This window comes from Peromyscus maniculatus, chromosome 22 (genome assembly GCF_049852395.1).
Source record: "Peromyscus maniculatus bairdii isolate BWxNUB_F1_BW_parent chromosome 22, HU_Pman_BW_mat_3.1, whole genome shotgun sequence".
NCBI lineage: Eukaryota > Metazoa > Chordata > Mammalia > Rodentia > Cricetidae > Peromyscus > Peromyscus maniculatus.
This window is the reverse complement of record NC_134873.1, coordinates 4,394,994-4,412,373: the sequence shown is the minus strand read 5'-3', so window position 1 is coordinate 4,412,373 and position 17,380 is coordinate 4,394,994. Positions and strand designations below refer to the sequence as shown.

The 17,380-nt window shown below is 61.9% G+C and overlaps 2 protein-coding genes and 1 non-coding gene across 4 annotated transcripts; 2 read left to right on the top strand and 1 right to left on the bottom strand.

The window, feature by feature from the left end:
- The first annotated feature begins 1,843 nt into the window (after nt 1–1,843).
- Nucleotides 1,844–3,589, top strand: Cfd (complement factor D). The gene is made up of 5 exons (XM_006978221.4): nt 1,844–2,002; nt 2,474–2,630; nt 2,726–2,873; nt 3,004–3,261; nt 3,382–3,589. The coding sequence occupies exons 1-5, from the start codon at nt 1,948–1,950 to the stop codon at nt 3,541–3,543; spliced, it is 780 nt and encodes a 259-aa protein (XP_006978283.1). The 5' UTR covers nt 1,844–1,947; the 3' UTR covers nt 3,544–3,589.
- On the bottom strand, nt 3,587–16,636 carry Med16 (mediator complex subunit 16). 2 transcript variants are annotated; one of them, XM_006978219.4, is made up of 15 exons: nt 16,493–16,636; nt 15,527–15,692; nt 15,139–15,246; nt 14,835–15,004; nt 12,388–12,819; nt 11,757–11,862; nt 10,000–10,155; nt 9,169–9,377; nt 8,846–9,052; nt 7,983–8,193; nt 7,377–7,510; nt 6,630–6,822; nt 6,187–6,403; nt 5,541–5,624; nt 3,587–5,362 (listed from the first exon to the last, which is right to left on the bottom strand). In XM_006978219.4, the coding sequence occupies exons 1-15, from the start codon at nt 16,568–16,570 to the stop codon at nt 5,236–5,238; spliced, it is 2,598 nt and encodes an 865-aa protein (XP_006978281.1). In that variant the 5' UTR covers nt 16,571–16,636; the 3' UTR covers nt 3,587–5,235. The 2 variants fall into 2 exon arrangements, with proteins under 2 accessions (XP_006978281.1, XP_015852436.1); XM_015996950.3 differs by lacking the exon at nt 16,493–16,636 and adding an exon at nt 15,823–16,006.
- A 224-nt stretch (nt 16,637–16,860) lies between these two features.
- On the top strand, nt 16,861–16,967 carry LOC121825218 (U6 spliceosomal RNA). The gene has a single exon (XR_006067347.1). It is a non-coding gene; the product is annotated as a U6 spliceosomal RNA (small nuclear RNA).
- Nucleotides 16,968–17,380: the final 413 nt, after the last annotated feature.

Here is a 17,380-nt window from a genome sequence, read left to right as displayed (position 1 = left end):
TCAGCTGGGTTTCAGCCCTCAGGAGACTGAGGCAGCGGGATTGCCATGAGTTGACGACAGCCTGGCCTAAGAGCAAGCGTCTGCTGCTCCTGTAGGGGACCTGGGTTCCCACATGGCGGCTCACAACTACCTATAGCTCCCATATTCCAGGGGACTCGATGCCCTCCTCTGGACTCTGGGCACCAGGCATGCACATGAAACCCCCCCCCCATGCACATAATTAAGAATAATTTGCAGGAGTCCTTCCCATGCTCTGTATCTTATAATCTGTCTGATTTTAAGATTGAGTACTCTGCTGGGCGGTGGTGGCGCACACCTTTAATCCCAGCACTGGGGAGGCAGAGCCAGGCGGATCTCTGTAAGTTCGAGGCCAGCCTGGTCTACAGAGTGAGTTCCAGGACAGCCGGGGCTGCACAGAGAAACCCTGTCTTTAAATCGAATGAACTAACAGCTCAAGGCTCATGAGGCGGCACCATGGGGAAGGTGCTTGCCCCGAAGCCTGAGGAGCTGAGTTCAATCCCTGGAACCGCACAGTGGAAGGACAAGGAGGAGACGCGGGAATGTTCCCCAGAGAGCCACCACATAGGACACAGACACAAGGAAATAAATAAAGCATGCAGATAAATGTAATAAAACCAGAAATGGTCCACTTTCCCGTTGGATTGGAGCAGCAGACGCCATAGCTCTGTCCCAGACGGCCCCTACATGGCCTCCTCTATCTCAGCCACCCCCCCCTCTCCCTATCCACCCTCCTCCAGCCATACCCCCCCCCCCCCCCCCCCCCCCGCCGCCGGGACAGGGTTCCAAGTCTGTGGAAGTTCAAAGTTGTTTGCTGAAGTGTCCTGACCCTGGGTGGTCACCAAATTTTTATTTTTATTTTTCACAAGTTCTCGGGTTCCTTTTTGCACAATCTGGATTCTGTCCTAAAGGGCTTCTGATTTTTGTTTTGTTTTGTTTTTGAGACAGGGCCTCACTCTGTAGCCCAGGCTGGTCTTGAACTCACAGAGATTCTTCTTCTGCCTCTGCCTCCTAAGTGCTGGGGTTGAAAGCCTCAGCTGCCCAGGTGGCTTCTGATTTTCATAAGGAGACTCCTGGGGTTCTGACATCACATCTGCAACGTCAGGTCATCCCCAAAGAGAGAACCTAATGCTCCAACAGGGGTGTGCTGAGCTCCCTCCCCCCCCCCCCCGTCCCAACCCCTCCCCTCCAGAACCCACCCTATGGATTAGCTCGGGGGAGCCACTGACCTAGGCTCAGTCAGTCAAGGCATTGATTAACATGGGGGTCAGATTTTACTGTGAGGGTCCCTGAACCACAACAGGGAACAGCCTGGGGAAGACAAGGCTGCGCCTGGATCGAGCCACACCTGAAGGCAAAATCCACAGGCTTTCCTTTTCATTTCCTCATGGCCACACTCTGAAGGGTGTCAGACCCCCACAGCCACGGGAGTGAGGACGGGGGGGTTCTCTCCTACTAGCAAACAACCTTTGCTCCGTATGGGAGGAGGAAGTGTGAGGAGTCGGGTTACCTCCCCCCACTGGCAAACAACCTCTGCGAGTGGGAGGAGGAAGTATGGGAGGGTGAAAAGATGGGGGGATGTTTGCCCGTGGGCCTCCTGCTGAAGCGATTGCGACAGACATCACTTGGAAGGACACTTACTGGGCCAGGGCGCTGGGCGGTCCAGCCTCTCACCCAGGCCACGTGCTGTGACCTTCAGGGTGGGCACTGGCCAGGGTCCCAGGCGGGAGGGAGAGGAAGGGTCCCGGTGGGCCTGGCAGGTTTACATAATCCGTCCCAGAAGGGCCGACACACTCAAATCTGAAAGCGCAGATCCCCAGGCCCTAGTTGGGTCTCTGCCACGAGAAAGGGAGGGGGCGGGAGGCACCTGCCCCATAAAAAGAGCTCCAGGACTCGCCTGGGTCAGTGTCTGGACTCATCGGCGTCAAAATGCGCGGCTGTGTGTGCCCCGTGGCTCTGGTGCTCCTGGGGGCGGCTGTATGTGGTGAGTGGGCCGGGAGGGGCAGCTGGATACCGCAGCCGGCGCCGGGGGTCTCCAAACTCGGAATCTGCGATCTGAGGCTCCCGGACTCTGAGCTTTTACCAACAGCAAGACTCCGGATTTGAAACCTGTAGACTATAGAATTCGCACCGGGGCCAGCAAGAAGGGCTACCTGGTGAAGGGGCTTGTGGCCAAGCCTGAAGGCCCGAGTCTGATCCCCTGGACCCGTGTGGTGAAGGAAGAGAAGTTTTTCGCTGCAGGATGTCTTCCGGCTGCTGCGGCAGGTTCACCGTGGTCTTGAGCGTGCACCACCCACCAGGCTTCTGAGATTGCAGCCCCTCAGAAGCGCATTTTACAGTGATGGGGTTCTGGGTCTCGAGCAAACGGGGGGGGGGCGGGCCGGGGCAGGGAGGTGTCTGGGGCCTCTCTGGGTGCAGCCCACCCTGATCCTTACAGTGCACCCACCCTCCTCAGCTGCGCAGCCCCGAGGCCGGATCCTGGGTGGCCAGGAGGCCACGCCTCATTCTTACCCCTACATGGCTTCGGTGCAAGTGAACGGCACACACGTGTGCGGTGGCGCCCTGGTGGATGAGCAGTGGGTGCTGAGCGCCGCGCACTGCATGGACGGAGTGTGAGTGGCGGGGCGGCGGGGTGGGGAGCGGAGGGAGTGGGGCCCCGGGGGTGGGCGGGACGTGGATGTGAGGTGGGCCCTCGCCCTGTCCCCAGGACCGCGGATGACGCTGTGCAAGTGCTCCTGGGTGCCCACTCCCTGTCGAAGCCCGAACCCTCCAAGCAGCTGCACGACGTGCAAAGGGCAGTGCGTCACCCGGGCAGTGGGCCCGACCGCATTGCGAACGACATCGCCCTCTTGAAGGTAAGGAGGCTGGGTCCTTCCTACCCGCTGGGTTCCACTCAGGGTCTAGCCTCGCCACTTCCTTCGGCACCGCCACCCCAGTGTCCCAGCGCTGCCCCCTTCTGTGACTTTACCCTCCTCTCACTGCTAGCTGACCCAGAATGCCTCGTTGGGCCCCTATGTGCAACCCCTGCCCTTGCAAGACGAAGTCCGAGAGCTGGCCCCCGGAACGCTCTGCGACGTGGCCGGCTGGGGTGTGGTCAGCCACGCGGGGCGCAGGCCCGACGTCCTGCAGAGGCTGACAGTGCCCATCATGGACCGGAACACCTGCAATCTGCGGGTGCATCACGACGGGGCAGTCACCCAGGACATGATCTGTACAGAGAGCCACCGCAGGGACAGCTGCAGGGTGAGTGACGCAGCCGGGTCAAGTGGCGTGGGGGGGGGGCGGGCCCGCGGTCTGCAGAGGCCAGCTAGGGGCGTGGCTTGCAGGAAGAGTGGGCACGTCATTTGTGGCCCCGCCCCACAGGGCGACTCCGGAGGTCCTCTGGTGTGCGGGAACGTGGTCGAGGGCATTGTCGCGTGGGGCTCGCGGGTCTGCGGAAACCGCAGGAAGCCGGGCGTCTATACCAGCGTGGCGTCTTACATAGCCTGGATCAGAAATGTCATCAATGAAGACTTGATGGGCTGAGGGGATTCCCGGAGACACGTGACTCACAATAAATGCACGCATCTGAGCCCTGTGCGTCTTTATTGAGCGCCTGCTGCACACACACCCGGGAGACTGAGGGCAGGTAGTTCCGCACTCGGCCACACGGGGGCGCACGTACTCTTTCGGGGAACCGTGGGGTGGGGCCCACTCCTACCCCACAGAGGTCCTGCTGCACCCAGGACCATCCTCTGGGCTCAGACAGGATTGCCAAGACGCTCCGAAGCTGACATAAATACTAAAAGGGGAAACTGAGGCACAGAGAGGCCATGAACAAAGGCTGGTTCACTGAGGAGGGAGTTGGTGATGTCTCCAGCGCCACACGGGTTGGAGAGCTGTGGAGTCAACACCCCAGGTCCCCTCCTGGCGACAACGGGCAGAACCTAGACCCAAACCCTGTGCCTGCCTTTCTAGCCGGAGGGCAGGGGCACTGAGGGTCTGAGAAGGGACACTCCTACATCAACGCCATCTGTGCCCCAGTCCCAGGGTGCATCGCATGTAAACATCTGAACAAACTCTGGAGACACCATCCAGTGGCTCCTCACACCTCCCCCAGGTGGCCTGCATTCACTAACACACATGGTGGGCACTCTGCAGAGAGTGGGTGGGAGCAGCCCTGCAGGCCCAGGAAGGGGAAGGGAGCCTGTGCAGGGGGTGGCCCCGTCACCCCAGGGGCCATGCTCCGGCCACAGGAAGTCAAGATGGCTTGAGCAAGGCCAGGATGCCCCACACCGCACTGGTGGCTTCTGCTGGCGGAGGCAGTACCTAAGGCCAGCAGAGGGCATCACGGGAAGTCACAAAACCCTGAAGGGCACACGCAAGTCCCCCAGGCTCCTCGGATGTGCAGAATGTTCCAGAAGGGAACTGGGAACAGGCACACGCGCCTGCCATCCCAGCACTCAGGAAGTAGACAGGAGAATCACGAGTTCAAAGTCATCCCCAGCTACACACCAAAACGTGGGGGAGTAGAGGGGGCTCCGCGTCGGGGGACCCCGCCCGGCCCCGGTACCTTCCCTGGCTACGGCCCCCCACAGGCTGCGTCAGAGCACGGTCTGTCCTCTGCAGCGAGCCCTCCCCAGGCTGGGTCATGTGTGGCCACTGCCCTGTCCTCTGCTCCACAGGGTTCCGGGGAGAAAATAACAAAAGCCAATTACTGTGATCCTGGGCCTGGCTGCCTGTGACTGCAGGGGGCAGAGGAGGAAGCTTGAAGGCAGGACCCCTGGGGACCACAGCAAAGGCTGCTAGAAACCGGGGTGTGGGAGGCAGGGGGAGGGCCGAGGCCGCACGCAACCTCAGCAGAGCCTGACCTGGCGGGCAGCAGTGGGGGGGCCATGGGGACAGCACGGGCCTGGAGGCAGGGTTAGAGCTTCACTGGGCCCGCCCTCCACGCCCACAGTCCCCAAAGGGACACTGAGGGAGACAACCCCAGCCTGGACAGGGGCATATGGACTGCGGCCCTTGAAGGATGGACGCACAGCCCAGCTCCTTCAAGATGGCCTGCGTGTGGCCATGGGACTTCAGGCCCTGGAGGTGGCACATGCCTTGTGTCCCGAGGGACAGACCCGGGGTGGCTGGCTGAGGACACAAGGTTCCATCACAGAAGGCCCCCTGCGTCTGCTCAGAGCAAGGCTGTCGGGCGCTGTCGTCTTGGGGACCGGCAAGGGGCGCCGTGTCTCAGGGACGGGCAAGGGGCACCCTCCGCCACAGCCCCCCACAGAGGCAGTTCTTGATCCACCGCTGCTCCCACTGCTTCACGGCCGTGGTCTTGTTGGGAGACTTGAGCATGGTGACACAGCCACACCTGGGGAGCAGCGACACTCACTGACCCTCCCACGACCCCACCTGCCTCTGCCCCGCACGCGCCGGCCTCCAGAAATACTGCTGCCTGCAGTGGTGCCAGCGGCAAACCCTGGGCACCCCAAACCACACCCTGGGCTCCGGAAGCAGAGGCCACCCTGGGCCTGGCCGGCAGCGCTCACCTGGTGCAGGCTTTGCACTCCTCAGTCGGGTAGGCACCCAGGTGCAGCCTCCGCAGGTGGTCGATCTTGGGCTGGCCAGGGGCCCTGGGGGGAGAGGGAGTGAGGGGATGTGGGGGGCTGTGTCTACCAGCAAAGCGTGGCTTCTGGTGTGTGACCCCAGGGCTCAACCATAAAAAACAACAGCCGATGGCCTTTTCCTGGTGAGATAGGACCAGAGTTTCTAGAACCTTCCAAACATGGCTGAATATGGGCCAAGGGGACGGCGTACACACAGGAGGGGGCGGAGGCCTCACCGTGAGACCAGGGCATTGCTCACTGCGGGGGCGAGGCCTGGCCTGGCTTGGCCTGGCCACAAATCCTACACCCAAAGCTGTGCACTCAGAGCCGGGGGCAGGAGGATCAGAGTTCAAGGCCATCCTCCTCCCACACAGGGAGTCTGGGGCAAGCCTGGGCTACATGAGACAAAACCCAAACACCTCTATGCACACAGCCGCGGCTGGAATGCCACCCAGTTCCCCCACGGCAGAGACCTGGTGACACAGAACTTGGTCCACAGACACAGGGGCTGCAGACGGTGCGGGGACCCCCCCCCCCAGAACCTGTGGTGTGGAGATGTCAGGGAGGGAGGGACGGGCGACGCGCACACCTGGCGAGGCCGTCCAGCTGCAGGGTGGAGGCACTGCTTGGCAGAGTGGGCGCCCTGCCAAAGCGCAGGCGCAGGGGCTGCTTGGGCTGCAGGCGGCTGACCAGGCCGTCGCTGGCAGGAAGCCAGTCCAGGTTGGGGACCAGCAGCTGGCTGGGCAGCAGGCAGCACTCATCCACCAAGCCCTCGTCAGGTTCACTGGCTGGGCCCTCGTCACGGCCTGGGGAGGGGAAGGAGGTCACTGCACCCACAGCCTTCCTCACCCACACGGCACCCACAGGGCACCCGCTGAGCCCCCCTGGGGCTCTGCCCTCTGACATCTCAACTGGCGAGTGAGGCCCACGCCGCGTGCTGGGGAAATGGTGAGAAGCCTCAACTCTGGCCATGTGCTGGGCCTACAACTGTATTTTGTTGGGAAGCTGTAAGCAGAGGGCACAGTGTCTCACAGCAGATCCACAGCTTGGTGAGCAGCCGGAAGAGCAGGGACATGCTGTCCTGGGTGTCCGAGGTGGCTGTGTAGACCGGCAGGCAGCTGGGCTTCAGCAGGCCCCAGATGCGGATGACAACCATCAGCTCCCGCAGCATGCCCAGGGAGGTGCCGTCCCGCAGGAAGCTGTGCCCTGGCCTCAGCGGGGAGCCCTGTGGTGGGGACACGGAGTGAGCAGCCGCTGTGGGTGGGTGGGTGCCGGTCCCCAGCTAACCTTGGAGCCTGGGTGAGGTCTGGGGCAGTGCGGCCTTCACCGCAGGGCACAGTTGGCGCGGAGAGGACAGAACTGTGCCCTACAGACCAGAGCGGTCAGAACCGACCAGTCCAGTGTCTGCGGTGCTGCCAGGGCCTGGAGGACGCCAACCCAGCCCAGCGGGGCTGTCTTGGCCTCCCACAGAACCCAGGAAGCCGGGCTTGACCTGTGACCCTGAGGCCTGGAGGCCCTGGAGGGCTAGAAGCCTCAGATAGCGTGGGATAGGCGGGGAGGCGGAGTCACCGCTTGGGGGGCCAGGAGCGCGCCCTAGGCAGACAGGAGCCAAGGAGTGCGCCTCGGCAGAAGGCAAGGACGCACCAGCGCCCACCAAGACAGAGGCCGGGGCTGGAAGACCCAGGGAAAGTGAGGGGGCGGGGCCGACGCGGGGGGGGGGGGGGCGCGAAGGGGGGACGCCGACGCGGGGTGGGGGGTGGGAGGTGGGGTGGGGCTCACCTGGTTGGGCAGGCTGGCCAGGAGGTAGAGCACGAAGTCCCCCACCCACTGGAGCAGCTGCTGCAGCGCCTGCAGAGTGTTCATGTCCAGGACAAACTCCTCCGTCTTCAGGTTGATCATGACCTTGTCAATGTCTGTGGGGACAGGGGAGGGCGGTCAGGGGACATGGGGAACCTGGCTCTGGATCCCCCCAGGTCCCAGGGTGTGGAAGTGGACCTCGACCACCTGCATCCACAACAGCTGGCGCCACTACCACAGCTGTGCGGAAGGAATATCTCACAGCCGTGAAAAGCAGGCGATCTACCACGAGGTCGCGCCCTGCCGGCCCCGAGGGCTGTGTGAGACTGCGTGGCACAGCCACGGCCCTCAACCTGCTATGTGGCCCAGGATGGCGCTGGACCCTCACGTTTAGGCAGCACCACATCTGGTTTACCCCGGAGAGGTGATCTGCCACCTGGCCATGCCTCAAACCCAACCAACATCAAGGCTACGAAGGCTGCACAGTTCTTGTGCCCGGCCCCCCAGCACCCACCCCAAGGGCTGGTGCTGGATTCAAGGGTCCTCACGAGCCTCGCCCTTTACAGATGGGGAAGGCCCCACACCCACCCACGTCAGTGATCTTGGCGCAGATCTCGGCCAGGCGGTCCCCGGGGCTCTTGTCAGGGGTGTTGAGGAAGTGTGGGCGCAGCAGGGACTTGAGCGTGGACGTGATGGCCATGAGGAAGAGCTTCGTGTGGTAGTCGCACACGCGGGCCACCGTGCAGGGTGACAGCTTGCACAGCGAGGCCTTCATGGCCAGGATCCGGGTGGAGAGGACCTGGGGGGCACAGGCGTGAGCGGAAGGCCCGGCAGGTTTGGGCTCACACCCAGTGCCCAGAGCAGGGGATGATGGGAAGGAGCCACTTGGCTGGGACAATTGCCAGGCCACCAGAGGCAGGCGGGTCACTCTTTGGGCTTCCCTCTTTGTGACTCAATGGGCAGTGAGGACGCCCACTAGCAAGGGTGGCAGTGGCCAGTGGTGAGTCCCCACACTTGGCTGTGCGCCCCAGCCCTCCCTGGCTGCTTTGTTCTGAGGCAATGTCTTGCTCTGCACCCAGACTGACCCCACAATTGTGATCCTCCTGCCTCAGCTTCTGGAACGCAGGGCCCACAAGCTTGCACCGCCCCCCCAGATTCTTGCAGGCGAGTCAGGATCGGGGTCACCCTCTGTGAAGAGCAGTCCCTACTCCCCTCGGCCCTGGTAGCCAGTGGCCAAGGCCTCTGGCAGCCCATGTGGGCCACATGACGCACCCCTCGGGCCGGTTCTATTCTAGAAGAGTCTAGAGAGCCCCTGAGCTGGGGGCAGAAGTGAGGATTTGCAGTGTGGATCCCAGCTACCCACCAGGGTCACTGCAGGGCGCTCCCGGCACCCGCGGGGCCCTGGGCTCCACCCACACCAGAGGGGAGGGGCGTGTGTGAGCCCCGCCCACCTGCTGCAGGGCGGGCTTCTGCCGCGTGTACTCCTCATGCAGCCGCTCCACCAGGCTCTGCACCATGCCGGGCTGCACGTGCAGCAGGATGTCCCACCAGTCGTAGCCGGTCACCATGCAGTACTCCAGCAGAAACAACAGGTGCTGCAGGGCCAGCTTGGGCTCCAGCGGGTGGCCCAGGGAGGGAGAGATGCGCAGCATGCTGAGCTGCAGGGAGGCTGGGCTGAGCAGAGGGGGGGGTGGCCGCCGACCCAAACCTCCCTCCGCTCCCCAACATCCGCCCCCAACGTCCGCCCGCCTCCCGATCTGGTCTGAGCACTCACCTTCCCATGGTTGTCGATGCCCACCAGGGCCAGGGACGTCCAGGACAGCTGCATGGCTTTGAAGTGGACGGCCGGGCCTGCGGTGCGCGGGCGCTTCAGGGCCGGCTCGTCCAGTGAGCGCGGGGCTGAGCTGTAGAGGACGGCCATGGTCTGCAGTGACAGCCGGTGTACCATGTGCACGCTGCCATCCTGGAAGGCCAGCGCCAGGCCTGGGGGTAGGGAGTGCGGTCAGGGCAGGGTGGGCAGCGGCTGCCTTCCCTGGCTCCCTTCCCGACCTCAGGAACGAGAGCCCAAGCTCCATCCCTGGGTCCTCCGGCTTGGCTACGGCCCCCACCCTGAATGCATTCTCCCCATCATAAGGACAGCCAGGAAAATAAGGACCCAGAAATACAGGGGCAAGGCCACCTCACCGCCGAGCAGCTGGGAAGGCACCTGGCTGACGTACAGGCAGGGACCTGAGGGCTCGAACCCTGGACCATACATACACTTTCAAAAGGATTTCTCCCCGCGTTCCCAACTCACCGCCACTTAGCCATAGCCCCTTACATGGTAAGGAGCACAGCTTCCTACTGATGGGCTACAGGTGTGCACACCTTAGAAACTCTAACTTTTCGTTAGTCAGCTACAACTCTTTACATATTAAGGGATGCAGCTCTGTGTTAACTAGCCATAGCACTTTATATATTAAGGAGCACAGCTCCTCGGCAGGACCCCTGGTTCTGGGGGACAGCCCACACTCGTCACATGAGATCGGGAACCCACAGCTCTCAGAACCCACTTCCCACCCCACAGGTCCAGGCGCTGTGCTGGCCGCTCCCAGGCTGAACGTACCGAGGCCGGGGTAGAACTGGGTGTCACTGGCCACCTTGAGGTCAGTGTTGGTGAGGGAGATGGGCAGTTTAGGCAGTGCCACCGCCGAGACGCGGTCCAGGTCGTTGGTGGCTGACAGGATCCGCCACTTGAGAATCATGGGCTGTTTGTCACCAACTGGAGAGTTGGGGACAGGAAAAGGAGGGTGTGGGGGGGCACAGAAAGCTGAGCTCCACCTCAGGGCGGCAGGGCCCCTCCGGTCCCAACTCAGGGAGAGGACTCAGCATGGCCAATCAGAGCACCTCAGCCTGCTGGCCTGAGGGTCACATGACCTGAGGACCAGCAGGATCCAGTCCAAGGACTTTTCTCATATTTTTTGAAAGAGGGTCTCACGGACCCTGCCCTGGCCTTGAACTCTTAACCTCCTCCTCCTCCACTGGTGCTGCGATGACCTTAGGCCCAGGGAGGGAGCCCCGCCCCTCTGAGCTCTGGTCCCCATCTTTGAAACCAGTCCTGAACCCAGAGAGCAAGTCCCCCTCCCAAGGGGAAACTGAGGCCGGAGTGGCTGTAACCCTCTGTCTGGAGCAGTCAGGGCTCCCTACACTGAAGGCTGCGTTCTCACAGGGACGCAAAAAGCAGAGGTGGAGGCGGGACAAGCAGCCGGTCATCCCAGCTCCAGAGGCAGAGGCAGGAGGATGGAGCTACAGAGTCCAGGACTTTTCTCAAAATTCAAACCAACAAAACCCGGAAGTCAGTGGCCAATGGTAGCCAGCCACTGGTTGGCCATATCCCTGCCTTGACCACAGCCAGCTTCTGTCACCATGGTTACCGTGCCTCAGCCTCACGGCCAGGCACCACCCACTGGGCAGGAGAACTAGGCCCATCCACCCTGGGCCAGGCGGGGATGCGCACAGAAGGGCCAGTGGGCATGTGTGGCAGGCGCAGGCCTGGTGCGCCAGCCCTGCCCGCCAGCCAGCCCCACTGCCCGGTGACTCAGAGCCATCTATCTGCAGGAAGCCCAGCGGGGACCCTATTCACATTTAATTACTCGCTGGCCACAAAGGGCAGCTTGCTGTAACTGCAGGGAGAGGCCTCTTGACACAGCTCCATTATGCCGCCAATTAGGTCCGCTGGCCACCTCCACAGCCACCGGGTCCATTAGCGCTCCCGCCTCGTCTCCCTCTCCTCTCTGTGGTAGGGAAGGTCATGCCAGGGCTGAGCCAGGCTGCGGCTGTGGCGGCAGGGCAGCTTTAGGGAAGCAAGGTCCCCACTGGTAAGGGAGAGTGGTGGGGGTCTGGGAGACCCAGGAGGGTCACAGGGACGCTCTGCAGAGGTGAGCTGCGAAGGCCAGTGCACTGCACTCAGCTCCAGCCTCCGCTCTGAACGGGGATTTCTAGAGGATCCCGTGGCTTTTGAAGTAAAATGCCTCCCGTGGCTGTTCGTGCCTCGACAGCTCAGCCCCTGTTCACTGGCCCCTGCCCCAGGGCCTTTGCATAGGTCACTTCTTCAATCCTGGGGGTTTCCAGGCTATCCTGCCTAGGGAGCCTTAGCATCCCACTCTAGCCAGGAAGACAACAGCCTCCTGGGACTGTGGAAGAAGTTAATCTGAGTAAATTAACAGGCCACACCTTTAAACTCCGGGCTCAGGAGGCAGAGAGGGCAGAGTTCTGTGCATTCAAGGCCAGCCAGGGACACACAGTGACCCCCTTCTCAAAACAAACCCCCAAATCCCACAAGCTAACGGACCCCTGGCGGCTCCCGACCCCTGGCCGACTCACCCACAGGCGAGATCTGCTGGAAGATGTTGTTCACAGGCAGACCCTCCTTCCGCAGAGACCAGCACTCCACCAGGCTGCTGCTCTGGCTGGATGCACACAGGAGCACCTGGGGGCAGGACTCGGTGAGGACCGGGTGGAAGGGCAGGGTGGAACGGCTGTGCCGGGCACCTGCCTCCCACGCCTCAGCTGCATCCTCCAGCGCTATCGGCACAGGATGCCAGGGCCTTCAGGACGCTCGGGGCCTCGGGAATTCACCAGTGCAGTAGGAACCCAGGTGAACCCTAACCAGGGGGACGAGAGTCCCAAAGACAGGTCAGGATGTATCCCCAGACAGGCAGAAGGGACCCAGGACAGGGACTCGAGCTGAGGACCTGAGCTGGGGAATGGCCTGGACCATCCCGAGCCTGGTTTCACTGTGGGATTGTGAGGTAGGACAGTGAGAAGCAGAATGAATGTGAGACACCGTGCCAGCTCTGAAGGCACAGGAAGAGGCCACAAGCCAAGGGATGCAGGGCCTCTGGATGCCGGCACCAGTGGGCCACCAGGAGGGACCTTCCCTGGCCCACCAGGCCGTCAGATTCTGCCCAGGACAAGCCATGGCTGGCTGAGCTAGGGACGCGGCCCCACTGACCTGCTCAGACATGTCCCGGGCCAGGAACTTGAGGTGTGTGATGGCGGGGAACCTGTCCTTGCGGTTGGGGTCGGTGGTACAGCGCATGAACAAGGAGGGCAGGATCTCGGTGTCGATGCGGCACTTCTCGCTCACCACGCTCACGCACACCTTGTAGAACTTGACGGGCGACGCGCTGCTGCCGTCCGCCGCAGCTACCACGATGTTCCCGCCGCCCGTGAAGGCGATGTCGGCCAGCGCCACCCGGCCACGCAGCCGACACAGGCTCTCGGTGGACGTCAGCACCTGCCCGCTCGGCTTCAGCAGGGACACAGTCACCAGGCCGCTGACCGTCACCGCGATCCAACCTTCCATGGGCTTGCCGCCAAACAGTGTGAGCGAAGGCGAGAACTTCACTCGGGAGAACTTCTCCCCGAAGCTGGAGGCACCCGACTGCAGGAAGGGGGGTGGGAGGAGGGGCTTGCTCAGCTCCCGGGGGTCCCCCTCCTAGGCCCCCAGGAGCGCAGCACCAGCGTGGCTTGCTCAGCTCCCGGGGGTCCCCCTCCTAGGCCCCCAGGAGCGCAGCACCAGCGTGGCTTGCTCAGCTCCCGGGGGTCCCCCTCCTAGGCCCCCAGGAGCACAGCACCAGCGTGGCAGAACTGCAGACGGCCCTGACGCTCAGTCTCCTCTTCTGTGATGCGCAAGCGGTGACATTTTTCTCAGGGGATGGAGCTTGGTACTTCACTCTGTCTGACCCCACGGTCCCTGCCTTGGCAGCAGAGGCCGTGGGATGCAGATGGCGCTAGGCTGTGGCGCCACCGGAACTTCACTGAGGAGCGGGTGGGGCGGCATGCATCTCCTGTGGAGTGCCCTCAGCACCGGCCACTCTGGGTCTTGTAGTCTGTGTTCCCAACCGGTGTAATTACATACAAAACACACCTTGTCTCAGACAGGGTACGTGGCCCAGGCTGGACTCAAAGTTACGATCCTCCTGCCTCAGCCTTCCAAGTGCTGAGAGGACAAGCATGCACTACCATGACTAGCTCAATAAAACTATTTTTTGTTTTTGGTTTTTCGAGACAGGGTTTCTCTGTGTAGCCCTGGCTGTCCTGGATCTCACTCTGTAGCCCAGGCTGACCTCGAACTCACAGAGATCCGCCTGGCTCTGCCTCCCGAGTGCTGGGATTAAAGGCGTGCACCACCACTGCCCGGCATCTGCCTTTTTTTAAAGAGTTGTATTGGGTGGGTGTTGTGGAATATTACCTTAACTATGTAAAGATGTGTTACTGTTTCACCTTGCCTGACTAAGGCACCTGATTGGTCTAATAAAAAGCTGAATGGCCAACAGCTTGGCAGAGGAGGGACAGGTGGGGCTGGCGGGCAGAGAGAATAAATAGGAGGAGGAATCTAGGCAAGAATGAGAGAGCCAGGCGGTGGTGGCGCACGCCTTTAATCCCAGCACTCGGGAGGCAGAGGTAGGTGGATCTCTGTGAGTTCGAGGCCAGCCTGGGCTACAGAGTGAGCTCCAGGACAGCCAGGGCTGCACAGAGAATCCCTGTCTCAAAAAGAAAAAAAAAACAACTAAACCAAACCAAACCCAGGAGAGAGCATGATGGGAAACCAAAAAAAAAAAAAAAAAAAAAAAAAAAAAAAAAAAAAAAGAGAGAGAGAAAGGGAAAAGAGGGAGAGGAGACGACGCCCAGGGCCGGCAGCCGCCAGCCATGCAGAGCAGGACACACAGAATGAAGGAAAGGCAAAAAGCCCCGAGGCAAAGCGCAGATGAGGAGAAGCGGGGTAAATTGAGTCCTAAGAGCCAGTGGGACGAGCAGAAGCTAAGGCCGAGCATCAGTAACTAATAACAAGCCCCTTGTCATGATTTGGGGGCTGGTTGGTGGCCCAGGAAAGCCTGCTCCAGGTGGGAGTGGCCTCAGCAGGCAAGTGGAAGCTGCTGGGCCCCAAGGACCTGAACAATCATGGAACCGAGGCCTGGCCATGTCCCCTTCCTCCCAGGCTGCCAGCTCCCCTCCATTATCAAGGAAATGGACTCTCAGATGTCCTGAGTCTAACTCAGGGTACTCACTCCTCACTGGCTGAACTCTAGAATATACATAGATGGGAACTCTGGGTTGTCATTAAATCAAAGTGGACTGGGGTCCGAGGATCACAGAGCAGCCATCTGTGAAACAGGATGCCACTAGACGCTGGCGTCTGTGAAACAGGGTCACTGTACGGGACCATCAGCGAAAGGGGAGGCTGGGGGACAACAGCCGCCGTAGTTCAGTATGTTTATGGGGACAGGCGCTCAGGGACGGCAGTTACTGACAGGAACTGCAAACAGGCGCAACGTGCAAACAGGCGCAACGGTGAGCTGGGCCGCAGCAGACAGAGAGCGCTGGCTGATGGCCGTGAGAAGAGCAGGCTAGCCACCCAGCTCCACCCCAGCAGCCCCTCAGCACCGGGGCACTCACCTTCTCCACGTGCAGGGCCAGCTTTACACCGTTGTGCAGCCAGGACAGAGCCACGATGGGGTCCCCCTCCACCTGGCTGCCCACGGAGCTCTCCCAGCTGTTGGCCAGGTGGTCAGCCATGCTCCAACACTTGATCTGCCCATCAGCGTCGGCCGACAGCAGCCGGGAGCCTGTGGCGGCAGGGGCGCATCAGGAGCCCTCCCAATGGACAGGAGCGGCACCCCCCCCCTCCCCACCCCCCACCCACCCCCCCACCCCCGACTTAGTACTGCTCAGAGACTGAGAGTCAACCTCGCGGCCTCACCTGACTGGTCCCATTCCAGGCAGGTGATGGCCTCGCTGTGGCCAGAGCTGACCGAGTGCACTTCCCAGGGATGTTCCGTGTCCAGGATATGGATCATATGTGTCATGTCTGCAACGGAGGGGAGCGGGTGAGGGTGGTGTGGCTCACAGCGCCCCAGATTCCCGTCTCACCCCTCCCTGCTCCTCCCAGAGGCACTAACGGCTGGAGGGCAGTGACTGCTTCTCCCGGCTTCTCTAAATCTCTAACTGGCCACAGCGCCTGCTCTGCCACCAGGAGCCTCTCCAGCGGGGACTCGCTGTGTGTGGGAATCCGAGGCACGGCGGAGCCACCCCGGGCACAGCCACGGTGTGGGTCCCCGGTCCCGGCCCGCTGAGGGCCGGACGCTCACCCTGGTCGTCGTTGCGAAGGTCTGTGGTGAAGGCAATGAGGTTCCTGCAGGACCAGGCACAGGCCAGGGGCAGCGACGGGCAGTACGTGCTCTTGGTCCATTTCTCCCACTCGCACACGTAGGCCAGGTCCATCATGCCCACTGCGCCCAGCACGGTCCCGGGCTCCTGGGGAACAGGCAGATCCCAAGACCCCAGCTACAGCGGGCCTAGACTGTTCTCCAGGCCCGAAGCCCGAGCCCTGCTGTAAGTTCCCTAATCCCGGGCCAAGTGTCCTCCCGACCCACCTACCACTCACCCAGACCTCAGCCTGAGCTCAGCCCCACAGCCGGCCCCACCCGACCCCTCCAAGTCTGGGCCTCGGGCCACGCTGCAAGTTCAATCCCCACGCCACGCTCCCAACAAGTCCGCCTCCCAGGTCCCAGGACCCAAACGCTGAGCCAGATACACCGGCGCCTCCACCCACGCTCCGCCCAATCGTTAAGCTCCACCCACGCGTCCTAAGACCCTGTGCAAACCCGCTACCAGCTTCCGCCCCTCCTCGGCTCGTGATTGGCTGGCCCCAGAGCCTCAGGCCACGCCCCCACCCCCGCTTAGACGCCGCTCCTTAGGCCACGCCCCTCTCTGGCGGGCTCGTTTCCTCAGGCCACGCCCCTCCGGCCAGGCTGAGCCCCTCCGGCCACGCCCCTCGGCCAGGCTGAGCCCCTCAGGCCACGCCCCCTCCGGCCAGGCTGAGCCCCTCAGGCCACGCCCCTCCGGCCAGGCTGAGCCCCTCAGACCACGCCCCCTCCTCAGCCTAGCAGCCGCAGGCTTCACCTCAAGCACCGGTGCTGACCACGCCCCTCCCACACCGTCTCCTACCCAGCAAGCTTTGCTCCAGGCCCGCCCTCTGACCCCGCAGGCTCCGCCCCCAGCCTTGCGCTCCAGGGCCTCGCCCTGACGGCGCCGGTCCCGCGTCCCGCACTGACCTGTGCTCCCCGGACGCCCAGTCGGCCCGGCGGCCGCGGTCCACACTCGCCCCAACGCCCGGAATCCGGCGCCGCCATCTCTCGGCCCGCGCCGGCCCCTCGCACAGACTTCTGGGAGGACGGCGGCTCCGCCCCTACCCGGTTAATTTGCATACGATAGTTCCTAGTAACAATTTGCGGCTCTATGTGCGATAAAAGAAAAATAATTTCTCATTTCTGATCACGGGCTGCATCTTACACGATAGAGTTAGTTTTATGTAAGAGGAAAGCTTTCAAAAGTTCTAGACCTGCTCCGAACTACTTTCACCCTAAGTTAGAAGATATTAAGTTTCGAGCCTTTAAATAGCTGAGTCGGGCCATCCCAGTTCGTGCTCGCTTCGGCAGCACATATACTAAAATTGGAACGATACAGAGAAGATTAGCATGGCCCCTGCGCAAGGATGACACGCAAATTCGTGAAGCGTTCCATATTTTCCTCCTTTTGCGCCCGCCCGCCCTCCCTCCGACAGAGAAACTGAGGCTCGCCCTGCATCCTTTCCTCAACCCCGACAGGTGTTATGTATAATCTTCCGCACCTTCACTGATGGGGAAATTCGGGCCCACGTGAGTGGAGTAACTGTGTTTTCCCTTTTTGGTTTTTCCTCAACAGGGCTTCTCTGTGCAGCCCTGGCTGTCCTGGAACTCTGTAGCCCAGGCTGGCCTTGAACTCACAGAGATCCCCCTGCCTCTGCCTCCCGAGGGCTGGGATGAAAGGACCAACATCAGACCTCTGCATCTCATGGAGCCCAGGCTAGCCCCAAACGCTCGTGTAGCTGAGGACGACCACGTGGCTTACATGGTGCTGGGGAGGGGTCCAGGCGATCGCTCTGTGCAGAGCCTCAGCCTGGC